Below are 23,614 nucleotides of genomic sequence, written 5' to 3' on the forward strand. Positions count from 1 at the left end.
GACGTAAAAACCCGTTCATTTCACTAATGCCCTTTGAGGAAGGAAATCTGCCATCCTTACCTGGTCTGGCTGATGTGTGACTCCAGACCCACAGCAATGTGGTGAACGCGTTAACTGCCTTCTGCAATGGTCTAACAAGCTACTCAGTTCACAGGCAATTAGGGATGGGCATCAAACAGTGGCCTTGTCAGTGACACCCACATCCCATGAAAGAGTAAAGAAAAAAATACAATTTATGTTAATTCTTCTCTTTAAAAAGCATGCCCTAAATAATTTTAAAACTTTAATAGGCTTGAAAATTAATTATTCAGTTCAATCTTTACATTATGTAAGTACATTTCTGATTCCTTACATGACAGCAAAAGATTGCTGTCAAAAGAGATGTCGTCATTATTCTTCACAATTGACTACTTAAGAATTATATTGCTCACTGGTGATACAATTAGATGGAAAATTTGGAGCATTCAAAATAAACACCAATTACTTTAGAGCAAAAGGACAAAGAACAATACAACACAGGAACAGGCCCTTCGGCCCTCCAAGCCTGCGCCGCTCCAAATATTACCCGATCATAAATGTGGGCCAAATCTACTTGAGCAAGAAAACAGCAACTGGGGCCTTCAAATCAGCTCAATTCAGAGCTCATGTGTGGTTATTCCTTCATAGAGTTTTCTTTTTGCACCACCTACTAGTTTCCTGACGCAAAGGTAAAAATGCTAAGCAGTGCTATTATGGATAATTAATCCTCAATAGATACTGATCAAGCCTTAAGGGGTAATTTTCATGTTTTAGACTGTCGAGAATTGTCAGAGGCATACTGCAGAGGTGCAAAATCACAGCTGTCATTCCAGAGTCTGTACAACGTTATTCTGTATCAAAAGAAATAATAAATTCTGATGCTATGGTTCAATTCCTTTTCTGGTTTTATTGCAATCCAGGTACATATTCTACCCTTCCTTTTGCATGAACATGGCATACAAATGGCAGAGCTTATTGGGATTAAGTGGGAAAGTGTACTTACCACTTGTGAGCAAGTGGCAATCAACAGTCACCAAGAAATCAAATAGGCAATTCAAAAGAAACATCTCTACCCAGAGTGATGAGAATGTGGAACTTGCTACCAAAACGAATGGTTGAGGTGAATAGTGCAGATGTATTTAAGAGGAAGCAAGATAAACAGGTGAGGAAAGAAGGGAACAGAGGGTTGTGTTGATAGCTAGATAAGGAAGGATGAGAGAATGCTTGGAGTGGAGCATTGATGCTGGCATGAAGTGGTTGAGCCACAAGGCCTGGTTCTCTGCTGTATCTTCTATGTAACTGGCCAAGCAGTGAGGAAATTATAGAATCATAGAATTCTACAGTGCAGAAAGAGGCCATTTGGCCCATCGAGTCCGCACCAACCACAATCCCACCCAGGCCCTATCCCCATATCCCTACATATTTACCCACTAATCCCTCTAACCTATGCATCCCGGGACGCAAAGGGGAAATTTAGAATGGCCAATCAACCTAGCCCGCACATCTTTGGACTAAATAATATCAAGTAATCCAAAGACTTGCTGGAACCCAATATTACACAGTTTTCTGCATTGCTGTCCCATTCCAGAACTAAACACTGGAGAAAACTGAATAGTTGAAAGGGAGTTGTGAACATAAAAGATTCTTTTAGATTTCTGAAACACATTTAAAAGAAAGACAGCCATTTTCAGTAGCAGCAACATTATTGTAATGTCCTATCAAGTGTTTACAAATAATTTACAGACCATTCTGATTTTAAACTCTGATATAGTGTCTCCAAAAACCATTGGTTTAAAGAAAATCTTCCTCCATGGTTATCTTTTCAACTCAAACACTGAAAGAGTGAGCTCTTAAATCGGAGACCCAAGCTAAATTCCGGTTGATGCAATGAATTAATTCTGCCAACTATGGCTCGATCATCCAGAAAAAAGGGGAGTAAAATGGGAAACTTATCCCAAGAGCCATCATTTGCTCATTTTGCAAAGCACATTTTAGCAGGTTCACCAAGAAATGACAGTATGATTATCTCACTCATTCAATGCTGGCTTAGATTAGTTACTGAATTCTGGAGAGTGGTTAGGTGCCTTTTTTTTACTTTTGATTACTTTTTTTTACACCTTTGTAGCATTTTTAAGTTAAAGTTTATTTATTAGTCACAAATAAGGCTTACATTAACACTGCAATGATGTTACTGTGAAATTCACATTAAATAATAGATAGAAAAAAAACTCCACAGGATTTCGACATGGTCTACAAAAGCCAAATATCAGAGAATTGCTACAGGGCAGAAGGCGGCCATTCGGCCCGTCGTGTCTGCAAAATATAAGCAAAAGATAAACAAAGCCGGCAGCACCAGTTAATTGTTGGTCCATCATTAACAACCCAATTCCACACAAAACAAATTGGGCACAATTTAAAAATGAGCACACATCTCAATCAGATGGCTTCCATTTTGAAAACTCTATTCCTAAAGCCATTTGGAATATCCATGCAAACTTTTCATCACATACCAAACTGTACATAAAGAAAATTATAAACCTAATAGTTATAGCTCAAATATAAACATGTCAACATCTTGTAGATCCATTTAATAGAAATTCAGAATATACTTTTTACACAATATATTGAATTTAACGCTATTGACAGTTCAGATTTCCTGGTCAAATATCTGTTGACTAATCCATAGCAGGAAAAAAAAATAAGAAAACTGTTCCAAATCAAATATATATGTGAAATTCTGCAGCTTTTCTCGAAATAAATATACTATATATAAAACTCTTGGTACACTGAAGTGTTGTCGCTCCTTTTCTGTAGCTTCTAGACAGAAGTATTTCTTGATTTGGTCACATGATATAAGTACCATCTTTTATAAATTTCACAGTTTCCATCTGCTGTGTCATAGTGAGGATGTCCCGGAAACCTGTACTCAGTCCCGACATATGTTGGAAGTAAGACTCCTTCTCCACCTGAACAGACAAGTTGTTTACACCAACATCTTTTAAAGCAGCTGTCACCTAATTGGAACACAAACAAAGTAGTGATACGATTCATAAATGCAGATTGTAATAATTCTTTCAAGGCATCAGCCATACAGTTTGCATTTACCTCAAAAAATATCTCAAAACTAATGTTTATCGTTTAGTAAGAAGTCTCACAACACCAGGTTGAAGTCCAACAGGTTTATTTGGAATCACGAGTTTTTGGAGCGTTGCTCCTTCATCAGGTGAGTGGTCACCTGGCCACACTCCTGATGAAGGGGCAGCGCTCCGAAAGCTCGTGATTCCAAACAAAACCTGTTGGATTTTAACCTGATGTTGTGAGACTTCTTACTGTGCCCACCCCAATCTAACATCGACATCTCCACACCATGTTTATAGTTTAAACCACTTTTATTGGAAAATTGAAGAGAAGCTACATATTTATTCTCAAGATATGGGTGATGCTGCCAGGGTTGGGTTTATTGAAGTGGTGTTGGACCTAACCATCTGAAGACAAGATGACGAGGGGTGGGGAGCTGTGGAGAAGAGCTCTTTGCCTCTGAAGGCTTACTTGGAACTGTAACAGCTTCATTGCGTCATTGCATTCTGTCACTACCATGTCACAAAACTTTACAGGATGCTTTGTAAAAAATGAATGATTTTCAAAAGAATGCTTTATGGCCATAGCACTAAACAAGTGGAATAAAATACCCGAGAGGGTACTGAGGCAGTTAGTGTGTTTCCGACAGTGTTGGGACTAATCGAATGGACTGCAGTTTAACTTTCTTTTGAAAAAAAGAGTCCTCTACTTACTCATGCATTCATTAGATATTAGCACAATATGACACATGGGGCTGAACGGTGGTTAGCATTACTGCCTCAGTGCCTGGGACCTAGGTTTGATTCCGGTCTTGCGTGACTGTGTGGAGTTTGCACTTTCTCCCTCTGACTGCGTGGGTTTCCTCCGGGTGCTCTGGTTTCCTCCCACAATCCAAAGATGTGCAGGTTAGGTGGATTGCCCACAGTAAATGCATGGGGTTCCAGGGATAAGGCGGAGGGGAGGGACTGGCTGGGATGCTCTTTCGGAGGGCCGGTGCAGACCTGATGGGCTGAATGGCCTCTTTCTGCACTGTAGGGATTCTATGATTTCTATTAGATATGTCATTAGATTAACAAGTTTGCATTTACATAACAGTAGGTCTGTGAAAGTAGCAAATTTGAATAGTTAATATTAAGCTACGTATTAATAGCATGAAAGTAGAAATGCATTGGACAAATCAGCACTATACCTGCTGTATAATTCGCTGTTCCACAACATCTGGCATGACCTGAACATGCAGCGTTCCTGCTACTACACTGGCCGAGTGGCGCCAGAAATGAGGATCTCGATAAGATAAAACACCCTCAATCTTTTGGATCTGAAATCATTTATAACATTCAAAAAACAATTTTACTTTTTTCTTTTAAATAGATTCAGAGACTTCTGAAATGTTAAAAACCTTTGAATATACTAATAGAAATTGACACAGAAGGTAACCATTTGACCCATCTCATCTGCAAATTCTTCACTACAACAATTTCAAATGATTACATTTCCCTGCTCTATCTCCACGGCCTTGTATTTATTTCAAATATTTATCAACATTTTCCTTAAATGCTGCCCTGCTTTTTGCCTCAATTACACTCTGGCAAAATAAACTCATGCTCCAACAACCTCTACATTTTATGCTGACTTGTCTAGTCCTCATCTTTTATTGCATGCTTCATTAAACACTACCTTCATACCATCAGGAAATTTTCATAACAGCTACTTGCATTGACGTAGTTCCTTTATTGCAGAAAAAGTCAAAGCAGTGTATGGTAGTGTACTCAAAAAAAAATGAATGTTGAACCAAAGGCCATGTTACGAGAGGTAAAGCTTGTGAAAAGAAGTGGGTTTTAAGGAGGGCCTTTAAAGGAGAGAGATGCGGAGGTTTAGGCAGGAAATTCCAATGCATAACCAAGGTGGCTGAAAGTATGACTGTCAGTTCTGGGACAAAGTGATGAAGAGAACGCAGTCATTAGAACTGAGGCCAGAGAGGGATTTACATGCTATTTTGACAATTTTAAATTGGAGGTGCTGGGAACCAATGTCAGCACCCGCGCACAGACCATACTCACACAAGGAGGACTATACCAAAAGATATGGGCTTCACTTGAACTGTAATACAGCAAGTCCTTTTGGAGAAGGTAAGTATGGAGGTGGAAGAGGACTTAACCATATATAGTTGACCTTTCCAATAGTTGCTTCTTACCCTCTCCAGATATCTGGAGATTACAACTGTTGAATTTTGTTGATATGCAATAACTAATTCCATGAACCATCTCTGAAAAACTTCAAACATACTTCCATGTAACTAATTTTAATGTGAACCACAGGTACTATTTCTTCCTGCCCCAAATATTTTCCACCTACTCTGTAATATCCTTCACCTATACTGGCATCCAGGTTGAATAACACCTCAATTTTGAAATTGTCTTAATTGTTTTTAAACTTCTCCATGGCCATGCTCCCTCTGTATTTATGTAACACCCTCCAACATCCCCATCTAGCCCTATGCCTTTGAATTCCCTCCTTACACCTCTTTTTCTTTCCTCCTTTATGACACTATTTAGACATCTGCCTTAGTGTCACCTTTTGAGGCTTGGTTCTTTGTTTGGTTCTGTGAAGTGCCTTGGGACATTTTTCTATGTTGAAGATGCTATATAAATCAAGTCGTTGTTGGCACCAGGAAGACAACATACTGCTTGGTTTACAATTACCAAAGAAAAGGCTATTTATTCTCCCACTCTGCTTTCCAGAGTTCCGCAGGAATATGCTCTTTCTGAGTTACTGTCCAGTCCATAGTGGTCTAATATACATGCCTACTGGACAACTTTGATTAACTTGGGAACTTAACATCAGTTCCATTGATGATCATTTGCCCTCTCCTTCTACAACCCTATGTCCTGAATGGTTTAGTGCTGCCTCGGGTGACCACAGGGAAAGAGGGGAACAATATATTGAGGAGGATGTGTGTGCAAAAAACGTTAACATTGGATGAAAGGGTTACTAATCTTTAAAAAAATATTCTCTTACAGGTTGCCTCAGCAGGGACCAACCCTGTTGTTTTATAAGTGATCTGCTTATAATATTGCTGAGATCAGCAATATTAACAGTCCTGGATGCTGAACCAAATCTTCATTTTAATATTCTCATCTGTGCATTCAAATCCTTCAATGACCTTACCCTTCAATCCTCCCCTAACTTTACAATCCTGAGATTTTGGTGCTCCTCCAGTTCTGGACTCTTGCGCATCTCTGATTTTAATCATTCCAACTTTGGCAGCCTAAGGCCTAAAGCTCTGGAATTGCCTCCTTTCACCTTTCTCTCCACTTTGAAGATGCAGCTTAAAACTTAACGCTTTGACTAAGCTTTTGGCCATCTTCCCCAATAGCTCCTGTGTGACTTGGTGCCAGATTACCTTTGAAGTGCCTTGGGATGTTTTTCTATGTTAAAGGATCTACATGAATGCAAACTGTTATGTTCCAGTGCTCTTAGCAGGAATTGAGGTCTTCATGCTGTTTCCTTTAGAAAAATGTTTGGGCTACAGTCTGGAATGTGGTCTAATGTATAATGTGATGGCTCGTGCCTCTGGACGAAGAAAATCTACATTATACGTTGAAGTGATGATAACTTTAAGAACTAGGTTTCTCCAGGAATTCATTTCTGGTAAAACATCTGGTTGCCAGCAAATGATCATGTGACCAAGTTGCTCAGGAGATTTGGGGAGACACGATGGCACAGTGGTTAGCACTGCTGCCTCACAGTGTCAGGGACCCAGGTTCAATCCCAGTCTTGGGTGACTGTGTGAAGTTTGCACGTTCTCCCCATGGGTTTCCTCCGGCTGTTCCGGTTTCCTCCCACAGTCCAAAGATGTGCAGGTTAGGTGGATTGGCCATGCTAAATTGCCCCTTAGTGTCCCAAAATGAGTAAATTAGGGGGATTAGCAGGGTAAATACATGCGGTTATGGGGATAGAGCGGAGAGTGGGCCTAAGTAAGATGCTCTGTCAGAGGGTCAGTGTGGATATGATGGGCTGATTGCCTCCTTCTGCACTGTAGGGATTCTGTGATTAACAACAGAATAGCATAGGGTCAACAGGAAATTAATTATGGGTGAGTAGATTGTGGATGTGGCTCTAGTTTCAAGTAGGGTTTTTAAGAACAATCTGACTGCAGAGCATGGATTATTTCTTTCCAGTAGAATTCCAGTGCAATTGTGTGTGCTGGCTAAAGAGTTTAAACCTCTTGTTAACTGAACAACTCTTAACAGAGAGTTGGATTTCTAGGGACAGCCAAGGGAAGGGAGACGATTTCTAGAAACAAGACTCCAGAATTAAAGAATAAAAACTAGGAGAGTTCTGACCTGAAGTGGTTATGCTCAAGATGCTAACTATGCATGCATTCAATTGGGAGTCTATAACAATGGGATGATTGTAGAAGGAATCGCAATCCTAGCAGGGACCTTCAAAGCAGTACTCAGATCAAGTGGTTAGTCTTCCAGGTTTTGCCAAGTATCTGAATTGACTTTTGGGGATTTAAGTTAAATGTGCATAGAAATTTGAGTCAAGAAGTTTGGTTTAGAAAAGTACAAGGAACGCAGTTATTTTAAGTACTTTAGCATAACTGACCGTTTTGAATAGAGTGCAGTGATGAATATTTGTGTTCTTTGAAGTTTGTGTAGTAAAATCCTTTTAATTTAAAAACTGTGGACCTTGTGGTTTCATTCATTTAGTCAATACCTAGATTTTTGTATTCTTAAAAAAATATATAAACACTTGCTGGACTCTCACGAGGTCATAACAACAAAGTATAGATCATGGTGATTTATAGGGTATAATTCTCCTTTTGTGTCTTAGTGACAAACTTTGTTTGACTTCTGTGAAACCCTTCTGATGTTGTACTAAGTTGAAGGGGTGATATAAATGCAAGCTGCTGTTTCTGAGACTGCGGAAGTATTGAAGTTGACGATCATTCAAACCAATCTAAACTACCACCATGGTTAGCAGCAATTTGCCATCTTCTAGTCACGGGCTGGCTACCTGGGAAGTTGCAGTATAAATTATTACAACTAAAGTTTCTAAACAGATACTGGTCTAAAACAAAACTTTAGAATGTTTCCTGATGGTAATGTTATCAAAATTTTACTTTTTAAAAAATGTTCAATGGTGTACGTTATTCCAAGTGTAAAAATGATCAGGATTTCAGGTCATTTAGTATAAAAACATAGAAACTAGAAGCAGGAGTAGGCCATTCAGCCTTTTAAGCCTGCTCTGTCATTCATTTTGATCATGGCTGATCATCAAATTCAATATCCTGATCCCTCCTTTCTCCCATGTCCCTTGATCTATTTAGCCCCAAGAGCAATATCTAATTTCTTCTTGAAGTCAGACAAGGTTTTGGCCATGCAATCACCTTGAGGAAGCTATCTTTTTAAAAATTCTTTCATGGAATGCAGGTGTGGCTGGCGGGGCAAGCATCTGTTCCCCATCCCTAAATGCCCTTGAATTGAGTGGCTTACTGGGCCATATCAAAGGGAGTCAACCACATTTCTGTGGGTCTGAAGTCATATAAAAGGCCGTGATAGCAGATTTCCTTCCCTAAGGGATATTAGTGAACCAGCTGAGTTTTTACAACAAATCGATGTCGAGACTAGGTTTTGAATTCAAGATTTTTAATTAACTGAATTTAAATTCCACAAGCTGCCATGGACCCGTTTCCCCAGAGCTTTCGCCTGGGTCTCTGGTCCAGTGATGTTACTACTATGCAACCACTGTTACTACTATGCAACCACTTCACCGTAAATAATCATATATTAATACCTACATTCTCAAAGAGAAATTATGGATCCATAGTTTAAAAGAGGAACCCATTACAACGTATTTAGAAGCACTTTAAGAAATTAGAATAATTACAAGCAAAAGTCTAAAAATAAACAGAAGAACATTTCTTCGGCACCAAGTTAGAGGTCTTGCCTGGTGCAATAAATACTGACTCAGTAAAAGCATTCAAAATGAAATTAGGCTAATTCTTGATTCAGAAGTGCACAGGAATTTGGGTTTAAAGTCGGAATCGGATTAAAAATAAATGGTCAGCTTAAAAGTTCTGAATCAACATTTGGATGATTGAACAACCTACAGCGGCTGAGTATGTTTCTCACTCCTGGCTTTGTACATCCATTTATGAAAATGTGAAACAATTAATAACAGTCCAATTACAAGACTGCCTACAGCTTCCTTTACAAAAATCTCTACATGCAGTAGAACAGATGTGTAATTTGGCAACACTACCTCATTATTACATGAAGTCATACCGCAGTACCTTTTAATCACTTTCAATGTCACATTAGCACATATGACATTTTATGTAAAATAAATCAAACATTTTCTGTAATTGGATGCTCAGGTGTAAATAGATTCTGACCTTATTTAGGGCATTACTAAGTTGCTTCTCATGCTCTGGTGGCGTCCGTAGCAGTAGTAATTGACAAGCATCTTTCATAAGTGGGATGACACTTAGAAATATTAACACGGCGATGAAGAGAGAGCAAATAGGATCAGCAATCAGCCATCCAAATTGACGAATGAGAAGAGATGAGATGATCACTCCAATACTGCCCAGTGTATCTGCCAGCACATGCAGAAATACCCCTGCAACAGAAAATGTACTTTCAGAAAGGAATGCACAGGAAAGGAAAAGACCACCAAAGACTATTTTGATGGTCGAATGTCTGGGAAACAGATCACAAGACACCTCTCTATCAGCAGTTTGTTTTGTTATTTAACTGCCTTCAATCCGCTAATACAAAGAGGCCCATTGCTGTTTTGGCAGACCATTCCATATGCTCATCACTGACTGCGCAATTCAAATCCACCTTTTTCACCCTTCCCCATCTAAGGCTATGATCATGTTCTTTTGTTGTAGAATAGCTGACTGTTAAGCACTTTGTGATGTTTAGAGGATACAGGTTAAACCAAAAGACTTGCATCTTTTGCGACTTCAGGATGTCCCAAAGTATCTTTATAGCCAATGAAGCACTTTGAAATGTGATCAATTTACACATAGCAAGATTTTCCATAAACAGCAGTGTGATAATGGGCAGTTTTAGTGGAGCTGGTTGAAGAATAAATATTGGCCAGAACACGGGGAGAACTCCCATGCACTACTTTGAATAGTGCCAATGAATCTTCAACGTCCACCTGACAGGGCAATCGAGGCCTCGGATTAATCTTTCATCTGAAAGGATGGTGTCTCCAACAGTGCAATACTTTCCAAGTCCTGCACTGGATTGTCAGCCTCGATTTTGTGCTGAAGCCTCTGCAGTCCGACTTAAACCCGCAACCTTCTGACAGATCCACAGCTAACACCTTAAGATTCATCAGCAGTGACATCCTCAAGCAGTCCTGAAATGGTGGCATCCAACTTGTAAAAAAAAACCTCTCATTGGATTAGCCAATAAGCAACTGAGTTTTATGACACTAAGGAAACAGTCAATAGCTTGAAGAGAAAAGGAGATAAAGCAGGGAGGGTGGGGGTGGGCGGGGGCTGGTGGTGAACTCCTCAGCAAGGCGATAAAAAAAAACATACTTTTATACTCTGGTAACTAGTAGATTTCTCTTTGAAGGGTTAAACGCCCTCAAGGAGATTTAGAATTTTATATTTGACACTTTTCCAATAGGAGTGTCATGGCAGCTGCCGCCCTCACTGCATCTAATCAGCTCTCCCCCGTAGGGGGCTTAGAGTCAGACTAACTACGTATACAAATAGCTGGATCTCCATTACCGAAAAACTGACAGCTTGCTCTGCTGGACATAAAGGCAGTGGTAGAAATACACTGTCTTATATGCACAGCGCAATCAGTTGTAAAGACTTGAAATTGCCTTTAAATCATACAAAAATGAGCCTAACCTTATGTCTTTGTTTAAGCTGAAATATTTAGTGAAAGAAAATGGTATGGGGAGCAGGCATGGAAGTGGGATCATGGCGAGGTGGCTCAAAGAAAAAGAAAAATACCAGCAAACGTGCTGTTTATGCTTAAATTATTTCTATCTGTATGGTTATATTTGCAGAAATTTCAATTGTACTAATGCTTTACCTCTCATATTAGCATTCATTCCACCTCCTGAAGATCCATGAGAATGACCATGGTTGTGGCTGTGACTATGACCATGGCCGTGTCCTCCATGTCCATGGTCGCTATGCGAATGCCCATGTCCATGACTGTGGCCATGCTCCTGTGAGGGACAGTTGCTTCGGGAACTGCCATGGGAATGTGCGTGGCTAAAGGCACAGATACCAATCAGGTTCACTATCAGACCCCCAATGGAGACTGGCTGTATAAGATTAAGAAAGAGACAATGTTCACTGCAATATTAGAATTAATACCTGCTTTAATCTATAATCAACTTCCGGAACAATTGTACTTTACACTGAAACTGGTTACAAATTAAATACAACTTCAATTATTAAAGTAAAATTAGAAAATGATTCATGTTCAAGTTAATTTATTCACTAAAATACCAAAAAATACACAACTAAGAAGGAAAAACTTACGGTTAACATTTCTGTGTCTATATCAGGAGGATCAAAGACTCTGGCCACAGACTCAATGAAAACAAAAAATGCTATAACCATCAGGAAAAGTCCATTGATAAACCCAGACAGGATTTCAAGACGTCCATATCTGCAGAGAAAGAAAAGGGGAAAAATTAAAATTTAATTTGAGAAATCATCATCAAGATCAACAAGTACTCTAATTACAATGCCAGAATCAATACATTATTCTGCACAGTAGCTGCATCATGACACATAACTCACAACCCTCTGTTTTGAAATAGCAATTTGAAACAGATTTTTAGAAAATGTGCAGTATGCTTTGCCAAAACCTGATTTTGCTAAATTGACAGCTAGCTACTCATCTCTGCTATTTGTGGGAACCTGCCTCTCGTGAAATAACTACCGCATTTATCTAACATTTAAATAGGTAAACTGCACCTCTGCGTGCTCACTGTACATGGAATGTTTTCAGATCGAAGAGATGTCCATTTATTCAATGCCTGCTTTCTTTTAACTTTGAAATCAGTGCTACTCTTTTCTACACTCGAGCACATTTGTAAATTGAGAAAAAGGAGAACTTTAGGAAAACTAACCCATAAGAGTAAATTCGAGTTGCCTTCCACCTGGTCATTAGGGCTGCAAAGAGGCCCAAGACTAGAGCTGAACAGTCAAACAGCATGTGGAACCCATCAGAGATGAGGCCAAGACTGTTGGTCCACACGCCATAGAATAATTCCACAAATGTAAAGGCCTAAAACACAAAGAAAATGGCGACTCAATGCATTGATTGTTCAGATCCAGCTTTATACTGAACACAATTGCTCATTTTATGCATAATCATTATTTTCACACAGATAAATGAGTTATTACCTTAAATATGTGGAATAACAATGATACATGAAGTAAATGGGAAAAATACCACAAAAATACTCCTAGATGTATCAAGGTACATCTCCCAGAAGGTGTCCTTCTGAACACCATCACAAAGATGGCCGACTTTATGTTCCATAACACACAATTCCTGTACCCCGGCTTTAGTCCTCTGAAAGGTTCACATTTGTCTTTGTCACCTCAATATTCTATTACTCCAGTATCTCCTGGATGCTCTTACATCCACATTCAATGTCTACTATACCTGCTTTCTTAACCACACCAAGTCCCAGTAGTTCATCATCCCATGCCTTGCTGAACATCAATGGCATTTGGCCTCCAAACATCTCATATTTAAAATGCTCATCCTTGTGTTTAATTTACTTAATAATCCCTTCTCACCTCTGCAATCTCCTTGAAATATACTTTCCCACCCCGCCAAAATTCTCTAGTTCTCCTATTCTGGTTCCCTTCATCTCTTTGTTCCACTACCAATGGTTTTTCCTGCGGCAACATTAGTCCCACATTTTGGAAATTCTAGTTGCTGTGACATTAACAGTCAACTTCAAATTAACAAATATGCTGAACATAATTTCACTTGACACAATAGAATTTTAACTCTCATTAGTTATTAGCCTAGTACTACATCCATAGTAGGTAGTGACATCAAGCCTGGTTTGCAAAAGGAGAAGAAAAGTTTAAGAAAGCAAGCTCTTCTTCACACAAAGAGTGATCAATCACAAGGAAAACAACTGTTGAAAATCTGGAATTATTTATGAACCAGTTAGAGACAGTCCATTGAAAAAACTTTAGGGTCTTTTCATGGATAACCTAAGATGTGCCAAATGAGTTTCCCCATCCAGAATTATCTGGTAGTGGAACTATATATAATGCTAAAAAAATGAAGACCAACATTTGTTGCCCAGCCATAATTACCTTTGGGAAGGTGGTGGCGAACAGCCTTTCGGAACCACTGCTATCCATCTGGTGCAGGGTACACTCAGTGCTGCTGGGGAGGAAATTTCATGATTTTAAACTTCTGACAGTGAAGGAACAGGGGTAATGTTCCAAGTCAGATGGTATGTGGTTTGGAGGAGAACCTGCAGTAGTAGTTCTCCCATGCATCTGATGCCCTTATCCTTCTAACCGGTAGAGGTCATGGATTTGAAAGCACTGTGGAAGGAGCCTTAGTTCGTCATGAAAAACAAATTAGGAGTAGGCCATTCGATAAGGTCATGGCTGATTAAATTGTGGCCTCCACTCTACCACCTTCCTGAATCTTGTTAGACCCATAATCATTGAGGCAAATGGAGATTATTCGATCACACTCCTGATTTGTGTCTTGTGGATGATGGCAGGCTTTGACTGTCAGGTGAGTTACTCATCTCAGAATTCCTAGCCTCTGATTTGCTCATAACCACTGTATTTATTAGATTGGACCAGTTCAGTTTCTGGTCAATGGCAACCTGCCTAGGATGTTGAAAGTGAGGGATTCAGCAAAGGTAGTGTCACTGAATGTCAACGGGAGATGATTAGAATTTCTGTTGTTGGAGATGGTGATTGCCTCAGCACTTGTGCAGCATAATGTTACTTGCCACTTATCAGCCCAAGCTTGAATGTTGTCCAGATCTTGCTGCAGGTGGACATAGACTACTACAGCATCCAAGGAGATGAGCAGGGACTGAACATTTTACAATCATCAGTGAACATTTCCACTTCTGAACATGTGATGGAAGGCAGGTCATTCATTGAAGAATTTAAAGGTAGTTGGGTCCTGAGGAACTCCTGCAGCAATGTCCTGGGATTGAGTTGTGGCCTCTAACAACCACAGCCACCTTCCTTTTGCCAGGACTTCTTGATGCCACATTTGATCAGATGCTGCCTTCATGTCAAGAGCAGTCATTTTCACCTCCCCTTGAGTTCAGCTCTTTTGTCCATGTTTGGACCAAGGCTGAAATGAGGCCAGGAGCTGAATGGCATTGGTGCAATGAATGCCAATATTATTTCAAAGCAACAAAATTTAAAAGAACAAAGTCAGCTTAGACCAGGGTTCTGTAACCCAACCAAGATCATGGCTCATGCATTTGTATCTTAGTCAAAACTCCGTGAATCTCATTATTCATAAATTTTTAAATGTTTTGTTACTTTGAACTACGTAAACATGAGATACTCACTAGGTTAAGGCAGAGAAAGTAGAAGATCTGTCTCGAGTCATACTCTTCCAAAATTTGTTTCAAAGATTCTTTGATAAACTTGGGCACTGACTGGGAAGTATGTTGTAAGGCATCACCCATGAAGTTATACAGTGGGGTACCTTCAGGTGAGTAACCAACTAGAGTACCCTTTTGGCCTTTCTTGGAAGGTGAGGATAAAATGGTAGCAGCTGGAGAGATATAAACACAAGTGAGTTTGCATTGAAACTTTTTGAATGTTTGCATATTTGTCCCTTTTTCAATTTCTCTTAACACTTGAATATTCCTATTTCTGTAAGCAACATTGATAAAGGTATTCAACAAGAGAAGTCTCAAGAGCTCTTCAAATACAATTACTTGGGTGACTAGTATTATCCCATAAACAATGAGATGACAAGCAGATCTATTTTTTGGTGAGAGTGCTGTTGGAGAGAGGAATATCGGTTAGAAATTCAACATCTAACTATAGCTATATTTTTATTTTGGGCGTTAATGCATAACAGGAACCATTTTACAGAAATGACATGGCTGAATTTCACTAGAATTTTCCCCGCAAAGAAAAATCTTTTTGTCCAGTTATACAAATGGTTGCACTCAAAGGAAAAATTAACAGATCATATTAGTTAACTTATGAAACTAATGGCTTTTGTGCAAATATCTCTCAAAAATATATTTGAAACATTAACTGATTCAATCACCTAATGTGGAAAACATTTATAAACTGCTGATCTTATTCATTGGAATTCTTATTCAGAATTAGGAAGATATTTGAAAGGATAAACGATAAATGACTGTTTCCATCAATGCAATCTTTAGATAGTGAGGACACAGGTCAAGGATGCTTACTAGAAGATAAAGGGGGTAAGTTAGAAGAAATGCTTTCACACAGGAGCTCACAGCACATTAAATACAACATGGTTAGCAAGGCAGGGAACATACCAGCATTTAAAAGGGAATTGTCAAAAAAAGAAAAAAATGAAATTAGAATATCTAAAACCATAGCAATGGCACAAGCACAAGAAGCTGAATAGCCTCATGAACTAATGATATCTTAAAACAAGAACACTCACCTAATATGAAGAAAATGGCACTAACCACCACTCCACCTGACAATACGTGTTCAGTGCTGTGCTGCAGGGTTTGCTTGTTGATAACACGTAGCTGGTCAGTTATTGGATGCGTCCAGAAATTAGCTAGAAGTAAGGCTCCAAATAAGACCAGAACTGAACCATATTGTGCACACTTTGGAGCTTCCATTTTGGCTGAGCATATCGATTCCACATAGAAGTCCAATATTAACACACAGAAGATGACAGTCCCAAATGGCATGACAAGGGAAGACCAGGATTCTATTTTACTCTACAATACAAAAAATAAAATATCTAATAAAGAGACGTTTCATTATTTATGTTATTGTAATAGGTCAATGTTCTAGTTATTATTCACTGTAAATTTCAAATGCATGCTACAAAGAACGCAAGTCAGTTTAACTAACAGAAATTAACGTATTTGTATTCTGAGGAAAGCAGTCTCAAGAACTTTAGTACCAGGACATTTATCAACAACCAAACTACACATAATAATGGCATTTCTCAATAGGATTGATGGGTATAAAAATAATAGATGCAATTTAAATTTGAGGTGGTTTTAACTTGTGGTTGTTGCAAAGCATAGGAAAATACAGGACATAAAATGATCTTGCAGTTCACTTGGCCAGTCTTAAACATTAGCACCTGACAATTGTTCACTCCTATAAATATCTATTTCCATCTTTTCTTAAACTGTCTACACTGTCTCTTGGACAGTCTACTCTCCATAACAACATGTAGTATGTGTGTGTACAAGAGTTTTGGCAGCAGCGGGAAGTTTGGGGCAAAAGAATGAAATAAGTGGTATCACAATTTTATAGAATAATAGTTTCAAAGCTCAGGCCCAAGTTGAACAGGACACCATGGTAATGGACATCCGTCAAGCCTGTTTGGAATTAAGGGATGAAGCCAATAACAAAGGAGGAGAGGTTATGGTGCAGAATAAAAATGATATACAAATTAAGCCATGGCAGGTTGCTGTGCATAATTTAATAGTGAACAAACCATTTTACCCAAACTGGTAAATGCATCCATAGTTGCAAAAGTACTAAACGCGTTACCTCTGTAGTTGCAGTCAAGATGACTACCCATGGAAACAATAACACAGTTGAAGTTAGAGTAGATAATGTGTGCAGGCGTTTAGCTCCACCGACATCCACTGACAGCTTTCTGGAGGCTGTATGAAAACCAACTTTGAAACACAACGATATCACCAGTAATAAAACCCCACCCTAAAAGAGACAATACGAAAGTTAATGAGATGGTGAATGTCCATCAACACTGTTTCTTTCAAAAGGAAACACATGGTGCAAATTAAAATCCCACAGATTCAATTTCTATGTTTTTGTTTCAGAAACAAGTGTCCTCCCTATCTACCTTTAAAAATGCCGTTGGAAGAGGAAGAATCATACTGAATCATAGAATCCCTACAGTGCAGAAGGAGGCCATTCGGCCGATCAAGTCTGCACCGACCACAATCCCACCCAGGTCCTATGATTCTATGAACCTCCAGCTCCAATGTCCTCCAAGACTGCAGGGAGGCTGTCTTCATTCAGCTAGCAGCCTCCACACGAGTGGCAGCGGATCACGCTACTGCTGAGGTTGGAAATTGACCCTATTGGTGTCCTAATTGCATAATTTACTGCCAGTCTCCATATACTGGCAGCTGTTCCAATTCTTGCCTGCGTTGGAGAACCTCCCCAAGCGATAGGAATTCAGAGATATCCAGACACTTCGTATTTTCTGCTCCATTAATATAGAAACGACTCTCAATTTGTAATGATACTGGCAGAAAACATGGGGAAACATTTCTTCTTAAATAGGGAGGGTAAAAAAAAACAGGCTGTTGATAATTCCCACCAGACTCTACCCGTAGATAACACTGAATATTCCACACACAATAGTGAAATGGTAAACTATTATGCACTCTTTAAACACCAAGTTTTAGGTCCTGAGAAAAAGTCATTTATTTTGAAATGTCCAGTGTCAGACTTCATTTGACAATTTTGAACACAATTTAGAAGCATGTAAATGCTAACCGTTTGGAATGTTTCAGAATTGACTAAATTAGGATGACAGCCCATTAATCTGATTGAATTGTCAGCTAATGTCATCTTTGTCATTACAAGAAAATTACCTTGTGGTCTGCTACTCCAAGAAGAGAGATGACTGTGTAAAGTGCGTGGGTTAAAGCACTGTCATGATGTCCCTCAGCTACAAGATAGAATTAAGGAACTAAACACAACACGGTTAAAATACTGTCCAAATAAAGCAGTCGTATTTCATATTTATCCATCAGCAGAAAGGATACGGTGTTCAGCCATTTTGGCCATCAGGTCATCATTGTCAAACAATAACAAACATATGACAGCAATAATGAAGAATGCAGCTCCTCTTGTCTATTGGATTGGGAAAAGAAAGTTTACACATTTGAATTAATCAAATGCAAATTCCCCAGTTTAACTTTACCACAAGCAATAGTTTAAATCAACAGCTTTCAAACTTTTCTAACTGAAGGAACTCCGCCACCCCCCTACAACTGCTAACACCCTAGTCTTTGTCCTAAAGATTTCCAAAACACAGTAAAAACATTTCCAAAAAACTGAAGATAGTGCTATAATGAAGAAAATACTAATACAAAAATTCTTAAAAGATTTGTTAGCAAATTGACAACACAAAAGATGCAGAAAATGCATCAGGTAACGCAATCTCAGGACTTACAGAATCATAGAATCCTACCGTGCAGAAAGAGGCCGTTCGGCCAATCGAGTTTGCACCGACCACAATCCCATCCAGGCCCTATCCCCATAACCCCATACATTTACCCTAGCTAGTCCCCCTGACACTAAGGGTCAATTTAGCATGGCCAATCCACCTAACCCGCACATCTTTGGAATCTCCTCACACACCGAGGGTTCGGGAACTCTAAAATGAACAAAGTGCAACTGAATTACTGTTTTTGCTCCCGAATGGCCAAGTACATTTACTCAGTGAGTTGCTGAGTCATAAAGATCTGGCACTGTCGAATTTCAATCCCAGTTCTGTGCAAAATCATTTGCTCTCAGACAGTGGTAATGGGGCAAAACCATCAACGAGAGTTTTGTGCTCAACTAGTATGCAGCTGCTTAGAATGGTATGTGTGTGGACTTCAAGTGAGGAAAGGATCAGGATTGATGGCGTTGTATTGTCATACGGGCGGTTTAAGAAATCAAACTGCAGCAGTTTATATATGAAAAGTAGCAATATGAAGTGTTTGAGGACATCTTCATCCTCAGCAAAACAATATGGAAGAAAAATATTCAACTCAAAGGAAAAACACTGTAAACCCTTTGCATGGCTCAGAAAATTTGCGAATTGTGATGGAGCTATTACATTTCCATCAACAGATTGAGGGAGCTGGAAATGTCTCATTAAATTACAAGACAATCATCCAACAGAAAACACACTGACATCATAAACTATGTGCTCAAAGCATGAATGCTTTAGGTTCTGTGAACTCTTCAATTGGAGACTTTTTTGAAATTTGATGATTGATGCCAACTAACAGCTAAATATGTCTTTCAAGAAAATAAGATGATGCAGTGTCATATAACTTGAGAAATTTTGAATTTTACAGGACAGCAAACTGCCATAGCATATTCAATTGTATTCATGGCTAAAAAACAGATTTTTGAGCTCTTGAGAAATCAAGGGATGTGTGAGCTGGTGGGAAAGTAGAATTGAGGCTGAAGAGCAGCCATTACTGCGATGAATGTTGTAATGTCCTAATTGTGTTAGGGGTTGTGGGTTTTACACAAACAGAAAAGACGTGATTTGCACACAGATTCAAACTAACATACAACAGGTTTATTCTAGATGTTCTCTGCACTGCACATGATACAGTAAGACGACGCATAACACCAGGTTAAAGTCCAACAGATTTATTTGGAATCACGAGCACTGGCATCTCCACATCATGGCTACACATGATACAAACTGAAAGTATCACCATTAAACCATGTGATCATCTCTTAAACCGAACTGCAACCGTTTTGAATATATAACAGCCCCCTCCCCCTTTACTGCTGTGGTCACGACAACAAATTACTACGATGCTATACATAGGATTAACAATACTGAATATCTTCGTGCGTGTCCTGAAAATCAGATCAGTTGGTTTTAAAGGAAGATGTTTTAGCTTTTGTTGGTGTGTCTCAGGGATTAAAGTTACAGCAGCACCTGTATCAACCTCCATCCTAATAGGCTGCCCACTAGGTTCTGAAGTGATGTATTCCACCCTGTATGTGTAATACATTTACCTGTAGCTCTTCATCATATCTCTGGACATTCTTTTTTTCACAGTCTCAATTCTTTTCTTCCATGTTGTAAATTATTTTTGTAGACTGCAACTTGTTCTTCTTGAAGGTACCCAGATTCTTCTTCTGAATATTCTTCTAAGGTAAGCTGGTCTAGCCCAACAAGCTTTTGCAATGTGATCCATTTTGCCACAATCTTTGAATTGACCATCCTTTCCCCAGCATTGACTCACTGAATGGCTCATTTTGGCCTCATCTGTCACCTGCTTGTTGTTGCTGTATTGACTACTTATGGGCAGTTCCTAACTTGTAGATCTTCATTCCTGCGCTAAATTGTGAAGTGTCTTTGTGAAGTGTTCCATCGACACGGATTTCTACTGCTGTCTTTAAAGTCAAAGTATGTTCAGTAAGCAATCTTCTTTGCGTGGCTTCATTTTGGAGACCCACAAACTAGATGATCAAGGAGCATCTTCTAATGACTCACCAAACTCACAAAGTTGTGCCAACCTAAATTGCCACAAACTGAGCGATGCTTTTGCCTTCCACTTGATTCTTTCGGTGGAGCCTGAACCATTCTACAATGATCAATGGCTTTGGAGAGTAATGTCTTCCAGGATCTTTGTCAAATCATCGTAAAATTTGGTTCCTGGCTTTGCTGGATGAACCAAGTTCCGGGGCAAATTGAAGGTTTTACTGCCATCGTGACCCCAACCTTCCTGTTGCTTGCCATTTCAAATAAACCATCTTATTCTTGTGTCCTTGGCATGTAATATTCCAGCAAAGTCAACGCAAACTACAGGAACAGCATCTCATTTTCCAATTTGGAACTTTACAGCCATCTGGACTTAATATTGAGTTCAACAACTTCAGACCATGAACTCGCTCCTCCATTTTGATGTTTTTTCCCAACCCCCTCTCCCTACAGGGTCATCTGTAACTTGTTCTTATGTTTCACTTTCACAGAACGCTGACCCTCGTTCTGCTATTTATCTTTCTGCCATTATTAGCAGCTTCTTTAGTCTTTAACAGTGCCTTTGTCTTGTGTTCCTAGCATTGTCAATTCTTTTCTGAATTCCCACCTTTCTCCGATCTCCTGTTTTGCTTCAACCCCTCTTCAACAGTATGAAATCCATCACATTTCTACCTCTCTTCAGCTCTGAAGAGTCATATGGACTCAAAACATTAGCTATTTCCTTCTTCACAGATGCTGCCCGCCCTGCTGAGTTCTTCCAGCATTTTCTGCTTTTGCTTCAGATTCTATTTCTAGTATCTTCAGTATTTTGCTTTGGAGATTGTCGACGTGTTGGTTTAAATTTTTCAAAACTCCCTAGATTCAGCGAAGGTTCCATTAGATTGGAAAATAATGAATATAACTCCTTTAGTCAGAAGGGTAGGGAGACAGAAAGCAGGAAACTATTGTCAAGTTAGCTTAACATCTGTCACAGGGAAAATTTTTGAGGCTATTAAAAACATTATAGCAGTCTTCATAATGTGGGAAAAATGTGAAGTTGTCCATTTTGATAAAAAGAATAAAAAAAGAGGCACATTAACTAAATGGTGAGAGATTGAAGGTACTCGAGATGCAGAGGGATCTGGGTGCCCTAGAGCATGAATTACAAAAGGTTAGTATGCAGGTACAGCAGGTAATTAGGAAAACTAATAGAATGTTATCCTTTACTGTGAAGGGAATTCATTACAAAAGCAGAGGGGTCATGCTTCAGGGCATTCGTGAGATCACATCTAGAATACTGTGTATGGTATTGGTCTTCTTATTTAAGGAAGGATATAATTGCGATGGAATCCGTGGTTTCAAAGTTTGCAATTTTTGAGATGAAAGGGGAAAGCGAAAAAAGGGGAAAGCGAAAGGAAACGAATCTTCTTGATTTCTTAAGAAACCAAATCTCCTGGGAAGAATGGAGCTAGTTGAAATTATATAAAAAGGACAGGGAGCCATTGGAGCTCAGTAGCAGCTGATTTTAGCAATGCAGTAAAAGCAGTCCGAAGCAGGTTGAGGTTAGATTCAGAAGCCAAGCATATGCAAATACACAGCTGCTATAACTGTCTGTGTTACTTGTATAGCACATTGGTGGATCTACGTCATCCTGACTGGGCGGCATGGTAGCACAGTGGTTAGCACTGTTGCTTCACAGCTCCAGGGACCTGGGTTTGAATCCCGGTAAGAAGTCTCACAACACCAGGTTAAAGTCCAACAGGTTTATTTGGTAGCAAATACCATAAGCTTTCGGAGCACTGCTCCTTCGTCAGATGGAGTGGAAATGTGCGCTCCACATCATGACTTTGAATCCCGGCTCAGCTCACTGTCTGTGTGGAGTTTGCACATTCTCCCTGTGTCTGCGTGGGTTTCCTCCGGGCGCTCCGGTTTCCTCCCACAGTCCAAAGATGTGCGGGTTAGGTTGATTGGCCATTCTAAATTGCCCTTAGTGTCCCAGGATGCATAGATGAGAGGGATTCGTGGGTAAATATGTGGGGATATGGGGATAGGGCCTGGGTGGGATTGTGGTCGGTGCAGACTCGATGGGCCGAATGGCCTCTTTCTGCACTGTAGGGTTCTATGATTTTTAGGAGTTGAGGAGATTTTGCAGACATGTGCCATTTCTGGTGAAAGTCATGCCCACAAGTTGGTTGTGGATGGGGTCTCCTAGGTTAGCTCCTAGGAGAGGAGCTGAAATTCTTTGAGGAAGACATAATTTTGAAGGGCTCTGTGATTGAGTTTGATGGGGCGGCACGGTAGCACAGTGGTTAGCACTGCTGCTTCACAGCTCCAGGGACCTGGGTTCGATTCCTGGCTTGGGTCACTGTCTGTGTGGAGTTTGCACATTCTCCTCATGTCTGCGTGGGTTTCCTCCGGGTGCTCCGGTTTCCTCCCACAGTCCAAAGATGTGCGGGTTAGGTTGATTGGCCATGCTAAAAATTGCCCTTAGTGTCCTGAGATGCGTAGGTTAGAGGGATTAGTGGGTAAATATGTAGGGATGTGGGGGTAGGGCCTGGGTGAGATTGTGGTCGGTACAGACTCGATGGGCCGAACGGCCTCTTTCTGTACTGTACGGTTTCTATGACCTATGTGCTAAGAGGACAGCTAACCAATTCGTAATATTCGCCATAGTAACTGCCATTTAATGAGTAATTTATAGTCAATTGCAATTTACCTATTAATTGTTTTGTTGAATCTGGGTGTTAAGAGTTTAGGTGGTGAGCTGAGGTAGTATTTACTTTGTTTGACTCTTGTATAGTAAAAATCCCTGTTTTAAACTATGGAATATTGTGGCTTCCTTCTCTAAATAACTGGGACTTTAGATTTATTTAAAAAAAAATTACTAGTCTCCACCGAGATCACAACAGGAGCCTAAAGTACCTTGCTGCAGAAATAACAATACCCATAACTACAACTGTTAAACTTGCAATTGGTGAGTCACACAATTTATAATTGGCTCCATCAAACAAAGAGCTCTTCATACTGTAATATCCAAATGGAGTGAAGAAAATGAAACACATTAAAGCAGTTTGGATGATGCATTA

General features: G+C 39.6%; 1 protein-coding gene across 1 annotated transcript in view; it reads right to left on the reverse strand.

Moving 5' to 3' along the window:
* Positions 1-277: 277 nt before the first annotated feature.
* Positions 278-23,614, reverse strand: part of slc30a5 (solute carrier family 30 member 5) — a 52,154-nt gene continuing 28,817 nt past the window's right edge. Inside the window, exons 6-16 of the mRNA XM_078214997.1 lie at positions 18,094-18,181; positions 17,920-17,996; positions 16,844-17,014; positions 15,765-16,053; positions 14,677-14,885; positions 12,226-12,383; positions 11,630-11,759; positions 11,172-11,409; positions 9,500-9,726; positions 4,286-4,414; positions 278-3,032 (exon numbers count right to left, since the gene is read on the reverse strand). Of these exons, the coding sequence (XP_078071123.1) occupies positions 2,862-3,032; positions 4,286-4,414; positions 9,500-9,726; positions 11,172-11,409; positions 11,630-11,759; positions 12,226-12,383; positions 14,677-14,885; positions 15,765-16,053; positions 16,844-17,014; positions 17,920-17,996; positions 18,094-18,181 (1,887 nt within the window). The 3' untranslated portion in view covers positions 278-2,861. The remainder of the gene's footprint in view (positions 3,033-4,285; positions 4,415-9,499; positions 9,727-11,171; positions 11,410-11,629; positions 11,760-12,225; positions 12,384-14,676; positions 14,886-15,764; positions 16,054-16,843; positions 17,015-17,919; positions 17,997-18,093; positions 18,182-23,614) is intronic.

The sequence above is a fragment of the Mustelus asterias genome, chromosome 6 (assembly GCF_964213995.1).
Source record: "Mustelus asterias chromosome 6, sMusAst1.hap1.1, whole genome shotgun sequence".
Classification (NCBI taxonomy): domain Eukaryota; kingdom Metazoa; phylum Chordata; class Chondrichthyes; order Carcharhiniformes; family Triakidae; genus Mustelus; species Mustelus asterias.